At 46.3% G+C, this 17,768-nt stretch overlaps 1 protein-coding gene across 1 annotated transcript in view; it reads left to right on the top strand.

Moving 5' to 3' along the window:
- Positions 1–17,768, top strand: part of ACRBP (acrosin binding protein) — a 182,940-nt gene that overhangs the window by 122,246 nt on the left and 42,926 nt on the right. The window contains exons 5-6 of the mRNA XM_078652948.1: positions 15,805–15,937; positions 17,401–17,583. Coding sequence (XP_078509074.1) covers positions 15,805–15,937; positions 17,401–17,583 — 316 coding nt within the window. The remainder of the gene's footprint in view (positions 1–15,804; positions 15,938–17,400; positions 17,584–17,768) is intronic.

The following is a 17,768-nucleotide window of genomic DNA, read 5'->3' as shown; positions in this document are numbered from 1 at the left end:
ATACTGATTGCACTCATACACTGTTTGAATTTATCTACTACCAGCGGCAGATTGTCTGATATGGAGACTATCATTTGTATATCTTCTGCATAGGGTAACTTTTGGAATCCGAATGAATGCACCAGCTCAGCAAGGGCGGAGATGTGCAAATTAAAAGGAGTGGGGCTGAGGTGGACCCCTGTGGTACACCACATGGGAGCCTAAAAGCCTCTGCTCTGAAATCTCTAATGCTTACTATAGGGACCTTATCCATCATGAAGGAACAGAGGAGATGCAAGGCAGTGGCAATCACACCAACCTGCTGGAGACCCTGGACCAGACGAAAGGGTGATATAGGGCCATATGTATGAAGCAAATTCGCATTCGCAAACGCCGAAATTCGCGTTTGCGAATGCGAATTTGCCAAATGGTATGTATAAAGGAAAATCTGGTGCAAAACAAGGAATCGAAAAATTTGCGATTCCTTATTTTGCAATTGCATTTAAGGAATCCCAAATTTTGCGATTCCTTAGATGCAATGTATGAAGCAAAGAAAAATGCTAATTGTCCTTAAGGAATCGCAAATTACCATCAACTTCAAGTTGCTGGTAATTTGTGAATTCCGTAAAAAATGCAAATGTTTGCATTTTTCAAAGTGCCATGTGACGCACATACATGCCCTTAAGGCATGTATGTGTGCCACATGTGCACCCATGCTTATTTCAGGGGTGCATCAGGGTGTCCTTTTGACACCCCTGCACCTTTTTTTTTTAATTCTTTTTTTTTAATTTAAAGACCAAACGTTGGCCACCGATGGTCACACAAACGAGTTACAAAGGCATACAGCAGATCACACAAGGATCAGAACATTACGTCAGTATCATTTCAATGGGACTGCAATATATTTGTACATTTAAACTTCTACCTCAAGTACTGACCGTCTAGGTTGAGGGGGTTCACATATGTTGCCTCTGTAGTCATTCCATTTGCCCCATATCTCCCCCCATTTCTGAGGGCACCCCCGGGCTACATACACTGTTCTTTCTTGCAGCATGCACCAGTCCATATCACGTTTCCATTCGGCGAGACGTGGTGGCGTGCCTGCCCCCCAAAGTCTCGTAATGTTACGCTTAGCTACCATCTGTCCCAGTGTTGCCCAAAGCTTGTCTCTAGCTGGTAGGTCCGTTGGCTCCCATATGTTCAGGATGCATCGATTCGCCTCAGGGCATAACTCTATCCCCCAAATGTCTTGCATACAGCGCACCACTTTCACCCAGTAGACCTGCAATAGCGGGCATTCCCATATCATGTGGAAGAAGGACCCAACCATTCCGCACCCCCTCCTGCACCCTTCACTATCACTCCTGCCCATTCTCTGCAACCTGGTGATTGAAATGTACACTCTGTGTAGAATCTTGAGTTGGATGAGCCGCAGCCCGGATGAGATAGCTACCTCCCTGGGGGAGGCCAGAGCACACCTCCACTCCTCCTCATCAATTTCCAAACCATCAGCCTCCCACCTCCCTTTAAGACCCAGAAGTAAGTTGGGGAGGTTATTTATCAATTTCTTAATTTCTTATAGGTAAGTGAAATTGCATGCTCCTGTATGTGACCGTCCAACAGCCTATCCTCCAGGGGGGAGGCTTGAGGGGGCATTGTACCGTGTGGGATATTCTTCTGCAGGGAGTGACGGACTTGGAGGTAATGAAAGTACTCTGTGTCTGCGAGCTCGTACGTATTTTGTAGGGATGGAAAGGATTTGACCCCGCTTGAATCCCATAGGTCCCCAACCCGAGATATGCCTATAAGGTCCCAGTTTCGGAACCCCTTAGTGCGACCCAGGAGGCCAAGCCGCTCGGACACCCAGAGCGGGGTGGCCAAGGTGAGCACGTTGTGCCATCTCATCTTCCGTTGGACCATGTGCCACACTTTCACAGAATGGAGAGTCGGCCCCGTAAGTGCGAGCTTGGCTGGCCGTGCATATAGCGCGGCTTCATAGTTCCCCCGTGGTAGGAGCCACCTGTCCATGCCATACCCCGGGTTGTTGCCGTCGCAATAGGTACCCTGGTTGATAGCTGAAAGATGTGCCGCCCAGTAATACCTGCGGATGTCAGGTAAGGCTATCCCTCCATCATACCACCCCAAAGTCAGTTTCTGCAGAGCTATTCGAGATGCACCAGACCACGGGAGGTTCCTCTGTGCCGCCTCAATGGCCGTGAAATACGAAGACGGGACAAGATCAGGGTAGTTCTGGAGGGCATACCGGAACCGGGGCAGCGCCATCATTTTAAAAAGTGCCGCCCGGCCCAGCAGGGAGACCGGGAGCTTTTGCCAAGGGGCGGAGTCTCGCTTGAGCCTCTGAAGGGGCGGGAGTAGGTTCTTGTCATACATAGCGGCCTTATCCTTGGACATAAATATGCCCAAGTATGTGAAACCCTCTGTGACCACCTTTATGGGACAGTCGCGTGGAAGTAAAGGGGTGTTACCTTGAAGGACATAAAGGAGGGACTTGCTCCAGTTGATACTGTACCCGGAGTTCCAACCAAAGTTGGTGAAAATGTCTAGAGCTACGATCAATGATCTCCGGGGCTGCGATAGATAAAGAAGGATATCATTGGCGTATAACGATATCCTGTCCTCCCAACAATCGGCCCAACGGAGCCCCTTCAGAGAAACGTCCTGTCTAATCCAGGTGGCCAGCGGCACGAGGGAAAGGGCAAAGAGGAGGGGAGAGAGCGGACACCCCTGGCGCATTCTTCTCTCCAGAGTGAAGGCCTCTGAGACTTTATTGTTCACATCCACCTGGACAGGCGGTTCCGAATACAGATGTCGCACCCAAGAGATGAAACCTGGGCTGAAACCCAGTTTACGGAGGACCGCCATCATATATGGCCATTCGAGGGTATCGAAGGCCATTGTGGCATCTAACGATACCACCACTGCATCCTCGCCGATCGTATGACATCTCCACAGCACCCCATTCAAACGACAGAGATTGAGTGCCGTGTTTCGGTGGGGCATGAGTCCTGATTGGTCTGGATGGACCAGTGTGGCGAGGACCGGCTGCAATCTATTGGCCAGGACTTTAGCTAATATCTTGGGTTCCGAGTTTAGCAGGGAGATGGGCCTGTATGAGGCACACAGCTCCCTGGGCTTCCCTTCTTTAGGAATCGCTACGATCGTTGCTAGCCTCTGGTCACGGGGTAGCACCCCTGTAGACCTACTCTCGTCAAACATACGCTTAAGATAGGGGCTAATGCTATCCGGCTTCAGCTTGTAGAGCTCAATCGGAAGGCCATTTGGGCCTAGCGCTTTCCCGGGACGAAGGTCCCCAATAGCACGCTCCACCTCTGCTGTGGTGAGCGGCGCCTCCAAGAGGTCGCGCTCTGTGTCGGAGAGGGCCGGCATCCTCAGGTCCGCTAGTAATGCGACCGAGTCCTCTTCCGGGCGGTCAGACCCCCTACGATAGACTGTTTGGAAATGACGGGCAAATTCAGTAACTATGTCGTGGGGTTCGGTGACTACTTTTCCGTCCAGCGTTCGAATCTCGGCCACTACCTTACTTGCTTGTTGCTTTTTGTCGAGCCACGCCAGGATATTACCCGCCTTGTCTCCTTGGTCGTAGATCTTACCTTCCCTGGAGGCCGCCATCTGTTTTGCTGCCTCCGTGACTATCGCCTGATATTCCGCGGTTTTCAAGGAGAGCCGATGACGCGCCTCGGGGGTATGGTTCGTACGCGCCACCTCCTCCAATGCCCCTAGGTCGGCCTCTACCTCCACCAGTTGCGCCTCCTTCTCCTTACGCCGTCCAGCAATTGCCAACAGGGCCTCTCTTCTGAGGACCGTTTTAAAGGCCTCCCATAAGGTAACCGCCGAGTCCACTGAGCCGTCGTTACTATTGAAATAGTTGACTATGGAGAGGGTCAGTGCCTTACGGAGGTCCTCGTTGCGTAGGTACCAGGCATTTATAGGCGCGACGCATCCCTCCTGTCTATTCCCGACGGTGATGTGGACCGACACTGGCGAGTGATCAGAAATGCCTCCCGCCAGGTGTGTTGCCGCACGCACCTCTGTGTCTCGGTGCAGGGGAGTAAGGATATAATCAAGGCGGGAGAAGCAATGGTGTGGTCCCGAGAAGAAAGTATATTGTGTGTCGGTAGGGTGTGCCAGGCGCCATACATCCGTGAGGCCAAATGTCTCCAGGAAATCACCAAGCCATCTTTGTCCCCTGGGTGTATCTCTGGCCGGATGCCTATCCAAAGCCCCGGAAACTACCGCGTTAAAATCCCCTCCTATAAACAACTGCCCATCCGGGAGAGAAAGAAGGAGTTTACCAAGGTCTGTGTATGCTTGCGACTGGAGTCCCGGCGGGACATAGGTGGATATCAGAGTGAGCCTCCGCCCGTCCCATTTCCCCGAAATTGTGGCGAAGCAGCCCTGCGTCTGTGTGGTCTGGAAGAAATGGGAGATTGCGTCCGAGCAGGATACCTACGCCCCGGGACCCTGTGGTAAAGCCAGAGTGGACTGCCAAGGTGTAACCATACCTATTTAGGGCATGGCATGTGTTACCTAACAGATGAGTCTCCTGCAACATCATAACATCGGGCATGTGGCGCTTAATAAACTGTAATACCATGGTGCGTTTTAGTTTGTCCCCCAGCCCATTAACGTTCCAACTCAGCAACTTGAGGCTTTTGTCCCATTTCTTAGCCATATCCGCATTTCACAGTCCGCTCAGACCCCGGAATCCCTGCATGCCAGTGCAACTCCTCAGAACCACTCAAGTGTGACCAATCAAACCTCCCCCCCTCCCCAATTCCAAAAAACCCCTCACTCCCCCACCCCCTACCTCCCTTTGCCCTCCCCCCTTTGGCCCCACCACCCTCCCCCCTCCAGACCACAGCCACCCCACACCTCCCTCCCCACACCTCCCTCCCTTCCCGGCCCACCTGGACTCATCTCTCCCTCCCCAAGGAACTGACCCCCTCTCCCTGCTCCCTGCTCTGTAGGTTTCAAACTACCCACTGCCCCAATTAGCAGAGCGCCTTTTGTCCAACCCCAGCCCCGGAGTGAGGGAACCGCTGCACCCCCCAAGGAAACTTTGTTAGGGAGAACGTGAGCCGGCCCCAGCTCCAGCCACCGTACCAGTGCTGCCCCCGATCATGAGGCCCCTGCAGATATGGAGGGCCCAAAGTCCAGCAGCAGAGTCCCAGAGTCACTGGATCGATGTGAATACCCTCCCACATTGGAACTGAGAAAAATATAAACATCAAAAACACAGTATACGTTACAGTTCTGCAGGTCATGGTACCGCAATCAAAGTCCTCAAAGTGCAGCCGTGTCCCGGATTGAGCCCCATCGTGGGCTGGCCGATCTGGAGCGCCATGATCTTTGGCTCTTCGCGTCCCCCTCCGATCGGTCCGCCGCGGACCCGGGGGACGGGCCCCCACCCTCCCGCCATGCGCCGTGTCCAGCCACTCCTGGACCACCGCTGGCGAGGTGAAAAAGAGGGACTTGCCTCCCTCGATGATCTTTAGTTTGGCAGGAAAGAACATCATGTACTTGATGCCCCGATCGCGTAGCGCCGCCTTTATTCCCATGAAGGAGCGCCTTTCCTGCTGGACCTGCAGTGTAAAATCGGGAAAGAAACGGATGGTAGCTCCCTCGTATTGCAGGTCTCCCCGTTGCCTTGCCACCTGAAGGATTGCGTCGCGATCCCTGTAATTTGGTATTTTGGCGATGATCGTCCTGGGCAGAGCCCCTGGCTTGGATTTGGGGACCGGCGCGCGGTGGGCCCTTTCGATCGTGAAGATCGTGGACAGTCTTTTAGGCTTCAGGTGGTGTAGGATAAGGTCCTCTAGGAACAGTTCCACGCTTTGCCTTTCTGTTCCCTCCGGCACACCTACCACGCGGATGTTGCTCCTTCTGACCCTCCCTTCCTGATCCTCGAGCCGAAGGGCCATTTGGCGGTGTTGGTGGACAAGCTCGTTTATCCGGCCTTCAAGCCATTTTTCCGAGGTCTGCAACGCTTTAATGTCCGTCGCATTTGATTTGGATCTCTCCGTCGTCTTACCCAGGTCAGTGCGGAGTAGGTTCACTTCCATGGAGATCTTATCCATTTTTGTCTCTAGAGTAGTACCTAGCGTCTGGATCGCGGCCATGATGGAAGTTAGGGATGACTCCGCCTGACCGCCTGGTCCCCGGCCGCCGCTCCCGACTGCCCCTGAACCAGCGGCACCACGTATTTGTCCAGTTTGTTCGTCTGGGTGCACGCTCCTCCCTTGGGCCGCATTGTGGACAGGCGACGCTCCCGCGGCCCAACCACCTGGGCCAATCGGTCATGGGATGTCAGTCGAGATCTCCGGCGCGTTGGCCACCTCTTTGCATTAGCCTTATCTTCCTGCGTGAGGAAGGGCCCTACTCACCACCTGACACGCAGCAGACTGTAAATCACCTCCGGCCCCCTGCTCGCCCACCACAGTCCAGGGCGTCCAGCCTGGTGCCCTCCACCGGCCTCCGGACGCCGCCTCTCACCTCCTGCCCCAGCTCCTTCGGGGAGCCTCAAAATGGCGCTCGCCAGATCCACAGTGGCACCCCCAGGGGGCCCACACTCATGTTCACAGTCCGGTCAATAGCTGGGTCCACCGAGTGTGAGGTAGCGGCGCGGCCCGGGCGCCGCGGCAGTCGCTGGCCCACAGGACGCTCCCCCCACCCCTGCAGCCTTGAAATTATTCTCAATTTGCGATTCTCAAATTGCGAATTGCAAATTGAGAATAACTTCCCATGTCATCAGGCAAATTAGTATGTCAAGTACAATTAAAGCACTAACGCACTCTATTATCTTCTGTATTGAGGGTGATACTCTCTTCAATCTTACCTTTAGGATGCCACTCAAATAGTCCCATTTAGAGAGTACTGTGTGAGAGGGCTATCTTTAAGGGTAGTATCCAAACCGGCAGCATTCCTGGCCCCTGGTGCCGTCCAGGTGCAGACTAGTGCAGATGAGCTGGCCTTTGGCTCAACTTTGGTGGGCCAGTGGCACATCTACGCACCGGTCGCATTTTATGGCCAATCTGGTACATCAATTGATTAACAGGATAAATGCACTGCTATTTCTAATTGTTGTTAGTTCTTTGTTTGTCAAGTTTGTCGGTGCACCAGAAGGTAACGTCGAGAGTCCAACGACGTTCAATGTACAACTCAAGAAGTGGGTCTAGAGGTGCTCTAGAACCATCCCTTCACAGGCACTCATATAGTTGTCTCCGTTTGTAAGAAGACTTCCACTCTGAAGTTCAGTTCATTCATTAAATGTTTAATTTCAATGACATTCGATATAATCCATTCTTTTTCTTCAATTGCTTTTGAAATTTACATGATTATAGTCATCTTTTTACGTTTCAGACATTGTCATCATGATGTATCCAATGCATTTCGGGCATTCAGTAATATGCCCTTCGTCAGGGAAAACGACACTGTCAAAGATAATAACGCATTATCAGTGTTATGATCAACTATATAGCTAGTGACAACAACAACAATGTGGCAATTCGTGATTCATAACACAAATTTTGTGTGGTGAGTGCTCAAAAAGGGATACGTGATTGCATAAATTGCATGCATAGTGAAGAACATAAAAATGAGGTATAAGGAAAAACGGGTCTGCTCTAACTCACATGCCTGGAGTATCCAGAATCGGGATACAATCTGTAAAAAACGAGTGAAAGCGTAATTCTTAAAACCATAGTTCTTAAGAAAAAAACACAAGTGTAAACCTACGCTAACGCGTGCTCATACGCACGTCTGATCTACTAACCTTAGTGTGTAGAAATGACGATTCTACACGAATCCTCTCGTAGGTACGAGCTGGTACACGGTTCGAAAAATAACCGCGATTGTTTAAAGAAAAGATCCGGTCATGTGACTTGTGACACACAACACTAATGGAAGACAGACTATTAGACGCATCGTTATATATTCATACGTGCAAACTGAATGTGCACGATTGTATTATGATGTTCTGGCCAGAACGGAAATAAAAAACGGTGTTAATGTTTTTAGAGCGATGAAAAAATATGAGCTAATCGCAAAATGTATTTATTAAGAAAAATTACTAAAAAAACTGTTTGAGGTGAAGTCGGGATTCGAACCATATGGGTTCGGGTTGATCATCGGGTGTATTAATGTTTGTAGCCACGGTGAAAGGCGATAGAAAGCCAAAAATGTGTGTGAGTGTAAGTGTCTGGTGTATACATAAACAACACTCAGTATCCACAAGATACAGTCGTCTAGAGCAATTTACAAAGGTTTATAGATAGCATGCAAGTTCTATTCTTTCATTAAGCCCCATTGGTTTCTGGGTAGAAAGTTTCTGTATCCAATAGTTCTCTCTCATCAATAGGAAATTGGTATTGTTTCTCCCTTCTATTTTTTGAACGGTTTCCAAAATTATGAATTTGATTTGAGATATATGGTGCTTTTCTTCTGTAAAGTGCAACGCTAATGCTGATTTGGTGTTTTTTAAACGTATGTTGGATCTGTGTTCAGTTAACCGCACTTTTATGCGTCTTTCGGTTTTTCCCACATACATTTTTCCACATGGGCATCTGATGCCATATATCAAATTACTTGATTCGCAGGTGGCATTGACTCTCAATTTAATTGGGTAACCTTTGGAGGGATGACAGATTGTGTTGCCTCGGATCACATTATTACAATTTCCACAGTTGAGACATGGTTTAGTTCCTGTAAATGATGTGTTGACCTGTGGTTTTTGATGAAGAATTTCTCCCAGATTCTTTGATCTAGTAAATGCAAAAATCGGAGGTTCTCTGAAAGATTGTTTGAAATCCGGCTCAATGTTAAGAATTGACCAGTGTTTCATTATCGCTTGTCTGTACTTATTGCTTGAAGTGGAGTACAGACAAGAATAGTAGTAGTATCTAAATACTCCGAGGCAACACAAAGACGCATAAAAGTGCGGTTAACTGAACACAGATCCAACATACGTTTAAAAAACACCAAATCAGCATTAGCGTTGCACTTTACAGAAGAAAAGCACCATATATCTCAAATCAAATTCATAATTTTGGAAACCGTTCAAAAAATAGAAGGGAGAAACAATACCAATTTCCTATTGATGAGAGAGAACTATTGGATACAGAAACTTTCTACCCAGAAACCAATGGGGCTTAATGAAAGAATAGAACTTGCATGCTATCTATAAACCTTTGTAAATTGCTCTAGACGACTGTATCTTGTGGATACTGAGTGTTGTTTATGTATACACCAGACACTTACACTCACACACATTTTTGGCTTTCTATCGCCTTTCACCGTGGCTACAAACATTAATACACCCGATGATCAACCCGAACCCATATGGTTCGAATCTCGACTTCACCTCAAACAGTTTTTTTAGTAATTTTTCTTAATAAATACATTTTGCGATTAGCTCATATTTTTTCATCGCTCTAAAAACATTAACACCGTTTTTTATTTCCGTTCTGGCCAGAACATCATAATACAATCGTGCACATTCAGTTTGCACGTATGAATATATAACGATGCGTCTAATAGTCTGTCTTCCATTAGTGTTGTGTGTCACAAGTCACATGACCGGATCTTTTCTTTAAACAATCGCGGTTATTTTTCGAACCGTGTACCAGCTCGTACCTACGAGAGGATTCGTGTAGAATCGTCATTTCTACACACTAAGGTTAGTAGATCAGACGTGCGTATGAACACGCGTTAGCGTAGGTTTACACTTGTGTTTTTTTCTTAAGAACTATGGTTTTAAGAATTACGCTTTCACTCGTTTTTTACAGATTGTATCCCGATTCTGGATACTCCAGGCATGTCAGTTAGAGCAGACCCGTTTTTCCTTATACCTCATTTTTATGTTCTTCACTATGCATGCAATTTATGCAATCACGTATCCCTTTTTGAGCACTCACCACACAAAATTTGTGTTATGAATCACGAATCGCCACATTGTTGTTGTTGTCACTAGCTATATAGTTGATCATAACACTGATAATGCGTTATTATCTTTGACAGTGTCGTTTTCCCTGACGAAGGGCATATTACTGCATGCCCGAAATGCATTGGATACATCATGATGACAATGTCTGAAACGTAAAAAGATGACTATAATCATGTAAATTTCAAAAGCAATTGAAGAAAAAGAATGGATTATATCGAATGTCATTGAAATTTAACATTTAATGAATGAACTGAACTTCAGAGTGGAAGTCTTCTTACAAACGGAGACAACTATATGAGTGCCTGTGAAGGGATGGTTCTAGAGCACCTCTAGACCCACTTCTTGAGTTGCAATCTGGTACATCACCAGGTTTCAGCAACTACAATGCTGACCTGCTCCCTCTCCGTGGCTGAGGCAAAATGGCAGCTGAATGAGCCTGAGAAAAGTGCAAATGCAAAACAGTCCCAAGTTTATATATATGTGTGTATTTATGCATATATATATTTTTTTTTAACAACGTTTAGCCGCACACAACAATCCTTCTGCATTCAAGATTTATTTTATAAACATAGCCAGTCTGTCAACCGATGCGTTTCGGCCGTGCGGCCTTGGTCACATATATGTCTACTGAAGATGTGCTATTTACAGGCCTTGCATTAGCTTCCTGGAGCATCACAAAACTCATGTGAATTGTCAAGACATCCCAGCAGTTAAGAGATATTCTGCTCACATGTAAAGGCCTGGATTTAATTCAAGACCAGGCTTTCTGATCAATGTCAGTGTTCGACTTATTTCCAAGACTTTTTACTGCCCCTGACGAAGATGCCTTCGATCAGGATGAATCTGCATATCGCTACTGTTCAGGAATGCATGCCTATTCCTTACCCTGTCTAGCAGGGATTATATGTCTCCTGAGTTCCTCAGTTCAGACAGTCTTCCTTAACCTACTTTATTGTCGCGATCTGAGGTAGAGTACCTTCATTCTGAGGAGGAGGAAAGTTTATTCATAATTAATTTCTCTAGATCAAGGCTCCAGCAAGTAGCTGCTTTGGTTGATCAACATGGTGGTGTGAAAGGAAAGAGCCATTTTCAGATGTTGGCCAAAGGTAGTTTCCTAGGGAATATTATGTGATCTAGTAGAGCAGCAAATTTGGATGCTTCAACCAGTTCAAGGAAAGTGCCCAAGGGTGGCTGAAGCCCAAGTGATAAAGCACTTAGGAAACGAAAGAGGCCATTGTTGGGTTCTCCCCATACGGGCAATGTATCTATCATAAACTTTGTTAATAAACTGGAAGAGATAGGCTGCAACTAGGAACATAGGGCCAGATGTAGGAAGCCTAATTCCGGTCGGTAACTGCTGAAATTTCGGAATAAGGCTACTGAGATGGAGGTGGCGTAAATTGCAAATTCTGTAATTTACCGATTCGGTATTTTAAGGAATCTGTAAATTACAGATTCCTTAAAATACAGAATCGGTAAATTACTGAATTTGCAATGTAGGGAGCACTCAAATGAGTGCTTTTGCCATTTTAGGATTCGTTATTTACCACCAACTACAAGTTGGTGGTAAATAAAGAATACCTTAGAAAATGCAAATCTGTGCATTCTCAACTGTGCCATGTGGCAGACGCACATGCCCTTAGGGCATGTATGTGTGCCACATCTGCACACAAGCACGATTCCGGGGTACAACAGGGTGTCAAAGTGACACCCTGGCACCCTTGAATGTTTTCCCCATTTTACCGAATCAGTATTTACTGATTCGGTAATTGCCATTCATTCCTATGGGCCTCCAGGCCCATAGAAATGAATTGCAATTACCGAATCGGTAAATACCGATTCGGTAAATACTGAATCGTACCGATTCGGTAATACTTACCGAATATTTATCTACATTGCATTTACCGATTCTAAAATACCGAATTGGTAAAATTTGGTATTTTAGAATTGGTAAATTTCAATTACCTACATCTAACCCATAGTGATTTGACCAAACAGTGTTAGATATGCACCACAGGCGTGTCTTCGAAGACAGTTACTCTTGCGGACAGCTGCGGACAGGTTAAGTGCCTATATGGGTCTTCCCCCATCTTCAGCGATGAGTCCTTGGTCCAGTGTTGGCCTGGGGCTCAAGGGGGACCCGGAATTTCCATACATCCTTGCAAGGGTAAAGATGGGGCAGGAAGTTACAGCACCACAATGGGCTGGGGTTCCTAGTGGTATACAGCCTTTACAACGAAACTTTTACAACGAACTACCATTACAACGCAACTTTTACAACGCAAACTATTACAACGCATAGCGCTGGGGGGCGCTCTAGGATAGGGAATGGGTTTAATGTACTATCCAACACCTTCCCTACTATCCACGGGGACTGGAGTTGGAATAGTAAATTAAACTATTCACTATCCAGCGCCCAAAAGCATTATGCGTTGTAATGGTATGCATTGTAAAACTTACGATGTAAAGGTAGGCGTTGTAAAAGTATGCGTTGTAACGTCATACATCCGTTCCTAGTCTTTATCCCAATCCATCCTAGCCACCGCTCCTTAGTTTTGGGTGGGTTTATCTAAAGCCATCATGATGGAACTGCTTCCTGCAGTTCTTATTCTTCTTTTTCAGTTAAGTTAGGGTATTTAAACGCTGCAGGAACAGCATTGAGTGTGTTGCCCTGCTCATCGGTATTTTTGCCCAGTTCTCTCCTTTTTGCCCTATTGATTCCATGGTTTGGTATCTCTCATCCCCTTTTACTCCTCGTGGTTCTGCTGGGCTGTTGTTTTGGCCAATTCTGGAGGTTTTTTCCATCTGTAGCTTTTGCTTCCAACTTGCAGTTTCCTTAGAGGGCAGATTCCTGCTTCGTATTCATTCCATTGGTTTGCAAGGTGGCTTCTGCAGGAGTTTGCCTTGTATACCCATAGCACAGTATACTCCCTGTTCTTGAACTCAGTTTGGGAGTTACTGCCTAGAAAAGGAAATAGCTGGTAAGGCTATCTTTGAGGATTGGATTAACTGATGGCAGTTTAGAGGACTGTCAAAATTGAAAACAAGCAAGTGATGGATGTAATGCTAAAATTAATCTCAGTCATCATTCTAGGAGACTGGGATTTACTGTTTGCCATTTACAGTTGCATCTCAGTGTCAAACTCCATATGTCTTATATTAGCACTTGTCTGGGTGCAAAATGCTGCCTTTAAGGTTTAAGACTTAAATTACATCAGTCCTCTATTCTTTACCCACTTTAGTGCAAAGTGTATTAGGATTTGGTCTTTTACGTTTAGATTTCTTCCTGAGAAATTCAATTATTGTCATCAAACAACACCTTTGGAATATTGGTTCCTATGGGTTCCATCACCTGATATTAAGGTGTTTCTCTTCAGGTCTTGTTCACCAGATGGTCAAATCAATGTCTTCTTGGGCTGGGGTCCCAAGAAGCAGTTTAAAAGATATTTACAACACGTAGGGGCATATTACCAACGATTAGCGATATTAATCGCTAACTAGGCTTAGCAACAAATTTTTTATCGCTAAGCATCGCCGGAAATTATCGCTGAGATAACGTGCTATTAGCAACGTTTATCTCAAAAGCGATACATTTTCCGGCGATAGCATGAATATCGCTGCGAATACAGCGATATTCACGCATTAGCAACAAAATGCTCTTAGCCATGTTATCCACCTCCCATTGGATAACATGGCTAAGAACTGGTCACAGAGCAGGCGTTGGTTTTTGGCGATAGCGGGAATATTTCCATCGCTACGCCTGCCTTGCTAATAGGCGATAGCGACGTTAGCGACTGCTTTCAGTCGCTAACAGGTTGGGTACGGCCACTTTGCATATAATTAGCGATAAATATCGCTGACATGCAAAGCGGGACCCAAACCGCTCGCTATCGCCTAAAGCTGTCGCTAACAGCTGTTAGCGACAGCATGCTAATAGAGCTTTAGGATTATTGCCGCTTAGCGTCCGAAAACGGCCGCTAAAGCGGCAATAATTGCCTATCGCCCTGCTTGGCAATATAGCCCGTAGTTGTGTTAAACTATCTTCAAACCCTGAGGCTTCAAGTCCATTGAGCATCACATGTGGCAGGTGCTGCATAGGCCTTAATCAGCTCTGTGTTGTGTACCATTTCTTAGTAGTAGACGTTCAATGAGTGGAGCATGTGCGTTCCCGTGCATCCACCCATGAATTTCACACAATTCTTGATTTACTAAGGTTTGCAAAGCTGTAATTGCATGAAATCAGTATGCCTACCACAGAGAGGCATAGCGAGGAGAAATAATGTTTCATTCTGCATCACTCATAGAAAGAGGAAATTGTCTCTTTGGATTGTTTTTGTGCAGCAAGGTATACCTTCCTGCACAAAAAGCAATCATGCTTGTAATGCAGCCACCCTTGCAGCATGACGTAAAGGTGCCAGTGTTGTCGCTAGGCAGCTACAAGGGATGTATGATGTTACCACGGGATTAAAATGATCGCGGTACATCACAACCCAGCTTTTACAACGCAAGTCGTTACCACGACTTGCGCTGTAGGGTGCTGGACTTAGGAATAGTATGATTTACTATTCCAACTCCATCCTACGTACAGTAGGGAAGGTGCTGGAATAGTAAATCTACTATTCCCTAGTCTAGAGCGCCCTCCAGTGCAAGGCGTGGTAACGACTTGCGCTGTAAAATCTGCATTGTGATGGCACTGCGGTGTTTTGACCGCGTTGTAAAGGTTGTTTACCGCTGCAAGTGTACCAGCACAAGGGGGAGAGCTGAAGGCTGCAATATCTTAGTAGATAGCGTGCTTTTCAGCTCTCTCCTGTTCACGCAACACAGTGCAACATCTTTGCTTGCTGGTCTGCGTTGCATGAACATTTCCTAAATCTTTCCCTTTGTTTCTAATTTTGGCCTTCCACATACCTCATTTAAGACTGTACTCTCGGAATTATGGGCATGGTTCAGGTCATTGTAATAAATGGGAGTAATACACCTGAAAGCAATGATTTTTAAAAGCAAAGCCTGCACCAGGAAAATCTGTGGCTTGTGGCATGCAGTCATCTGGTGATCTTAGTAAATATATGTCTATTCAAGCTGAACGAAGAATTTTGGATAATATCATCCACTGCAGAGATACGTGGTTTAATGTATCCATATATATATTTTTTTATAAATCTTTTTATTGCAAAGGATCAAAATCAGGTGGTCATCACATACAGGGAATACACTTATTACATGATTCGTATTGGAGAAACAGTTTACACAGATCTTTCTTGTACAGTACTAGTTTGATTGGTGCCAATTCAGCTATAAGTCACATTGTAAGCAATTCGTCAATGGGGGTAATTCAAGGGGGTTCACATAGGTTACCAAGATACTCATTCCAATTGGACCATACCGCCACCCACTTCCGGGGGCAGCCCGGGGCCACATATACTGTCTTCTCCTGGACCATACAACTAATGTATCCATATTAAGGTGGTTTGGGTTCAGGGAGCTGCCATGCCAATCACAGACAGTCTCTCATGTTCAGGGAGGCTTGGGCAATCTGCTTCATTTATTGCTAATGACATGCAAAGTGGGCGTACCCAACCTGTTAGCGACTGAAAGCAGTCGCTAACATCGCTATCGCCAATCTGCTTCAACTTCAAGTGTAACAGGCACTTAGGGGCCAGCATTGAAACTCGTCCCCCTTATTTCACTCAGTGAGGCAGGCCAAGCCCTTATAGTGCATTGTTGCAGGACTGTTAGAATTTTTTGAATGACACAGAAATATTATTTGGTGCATTAGGTTTTAGACATGCTGTCACTGATGCTGTACATGAATGGTAACTATTGTCTCTTTACCACCCCTGCAGCCTCTTCTCGTTGGAAAAGGATGACACTTCGGCGATGATGTGTACCAAGGTGCTACAGGGGTCCTGCACCACCGACTTTGCTGTGCAGGCTTGGAAAATGTTTGAGGAAAAAGCACTGGGATATGGAGATATGGTAAAGTGTGGTGGGATGGGGGGGGGGGGTTATTACTCCTGCCAATCATCTGCAGAAAGCAGAAGTGCCGAGGTATCTGCACTCCCACTTGCCTCCACTCTATCATCTCTCTTTGAAAAAATCTGCTCTCTTCTCTTTGTGTAAGACATGGCTTTTGTAAACATGTCTGTGCACAAATGTAATCCTTTGAACTTTTTGTTGTACCTTAGGTCTTTGGGCATATTGTGATTTTTCTTCAAGATGGTGAACATTCAAAAACTCCCATCTGGCTCTGGAGGAGGGCCTAATATCTCATATACCTCTTTCTGGATGTCCTAGATTTTCTCTAAGCTAAGACGTCCAGGTATCCTTCCATCCACCCTCAGAAAAGTTTTATTTCATGAGTCCTGATTCAATTTCCGTTCTGTTCCAGTCATTGGATGAGTACTCTAGGGTCAAATCTGAGACGGTCGGGGTTCACTACCCATAAAGTGTATTTGAAGGTGTACTGAAATTGGTGTATTAGAGTCTTTTCCACAAGATTCTGAAATTTAGTCCAGTATTCCCCTGCTTCCACGGCATACCCAGAGTCCATTCAGAGGGCAGACAAAGGAATCCAGGGGCATATTATCAAGGGAGGCGATAGGCAATTTTTGCCGATTTAGCGGCCGTTTTTGTCCGCTAAGCGACGATAATTCTATCGCCCTATTAGCAAGCTGTCGCTAACATCAGTTAGCGACAGCTTGTAGGTGATAGCGAGCGGTTTGGGGCCCGCTTTGCATGTCAGCGATATTTATCACTAATGACATGCAAAGTGGGCATACCCCACCTGTTAGCGACTTAAAGCAGTCACTAACATCGCTATCGCCTATTAGCAAGATAGGCGAAGCGATAAAAAAATGTGCGCTAAGCATGAATATCACTAGAAACTAACGCCTGCTTCAGACCAGTTCTTAGCCATTATATCCATTGGGAGGTGGATATAATGGCTAAGACCCTGTTAGCGATAATGCGTGAATATCGCTGTATTCTCAGTGATATTCATGGATTTCGCCGGGATTTTTATCGCTTTTGCGATAAACGTTGCTAATAGCACGTTATCTCAGCGATAAAACCCGGTGATGCTTGGCGATAGAAAAATTGTCGCTTAGCCTATTTAGCGATAATTTTCGCTAGTTGTTGGTAATATGCCCCCCAGTCCTTTCTCTCCTCCTGCTTTCTTGGGTATCCCACAGACTACAGTCCAGTTTATCCATTGAAGGATGGGCAAAAGACTAGTCTCTTTTTTCTGTCTGTGGGCTGCCCCAAAATCTTATCTACATCAAGCGGAAATCTACCCTCTCTACTATGCTCTGCTCTTTTTGTGCATTCAAGGGGAGGTGAGGGAGCTGCTCCCAAGTAAATTCCAGACCAGGGTACTTTCTAGAGTCCTTCTTGAAAATTTCAACATTTAGTTCCAGATGACTGATTTGTTCCTTTACCAGGTCTGTGACAGTGAAGGCCGCCAGCACCAGGAAATCTGCCCGATGTGCGCTTTCTGCTCTCTTAAGATGGAGCAGTGCAAGACAAAAAACAACCTTAAGAGGGTACGCTGTGGCACCCAGGTGTCTTTCACCAAGTTCATCAACCCTACAATTGAGTCTCAGAACATGAAATCTAAAAACAAGGTAAAGAACTAAGGGGCATTGGGCTTTGGCATAAAGCTTCTACTGATTATCTTTGAGGCTCCCCTTAGAGCAACATTAACCTTTATCTTCAGTAATCTCTTCATTCTGTCCCTCATTAAAGTCCTTACTCATGTGGCCTAGAATCACACAATCTCCTGCTTCTTGTCCTCTTTCTCCTGGTCCTT

This window comes from Lissotriton helveticus, chromosome 7, assembly GCF_964261635.1.
Source record: "Lissotriton helveticus chromosome 7, aLisHel1.1, whole genome shotgun sequence".
Classification (NCBI taxonomy): Eukaryota; Metazoa; Chordata; class Amphibia; order Caudata; family Salamandridae; genus Lissotriton; species Lissotriton helveticus.
Note: the sequence above shows the minus strand (reverse complement) of the source record. Positions and strands in the feature narration are given on the sequence as shown.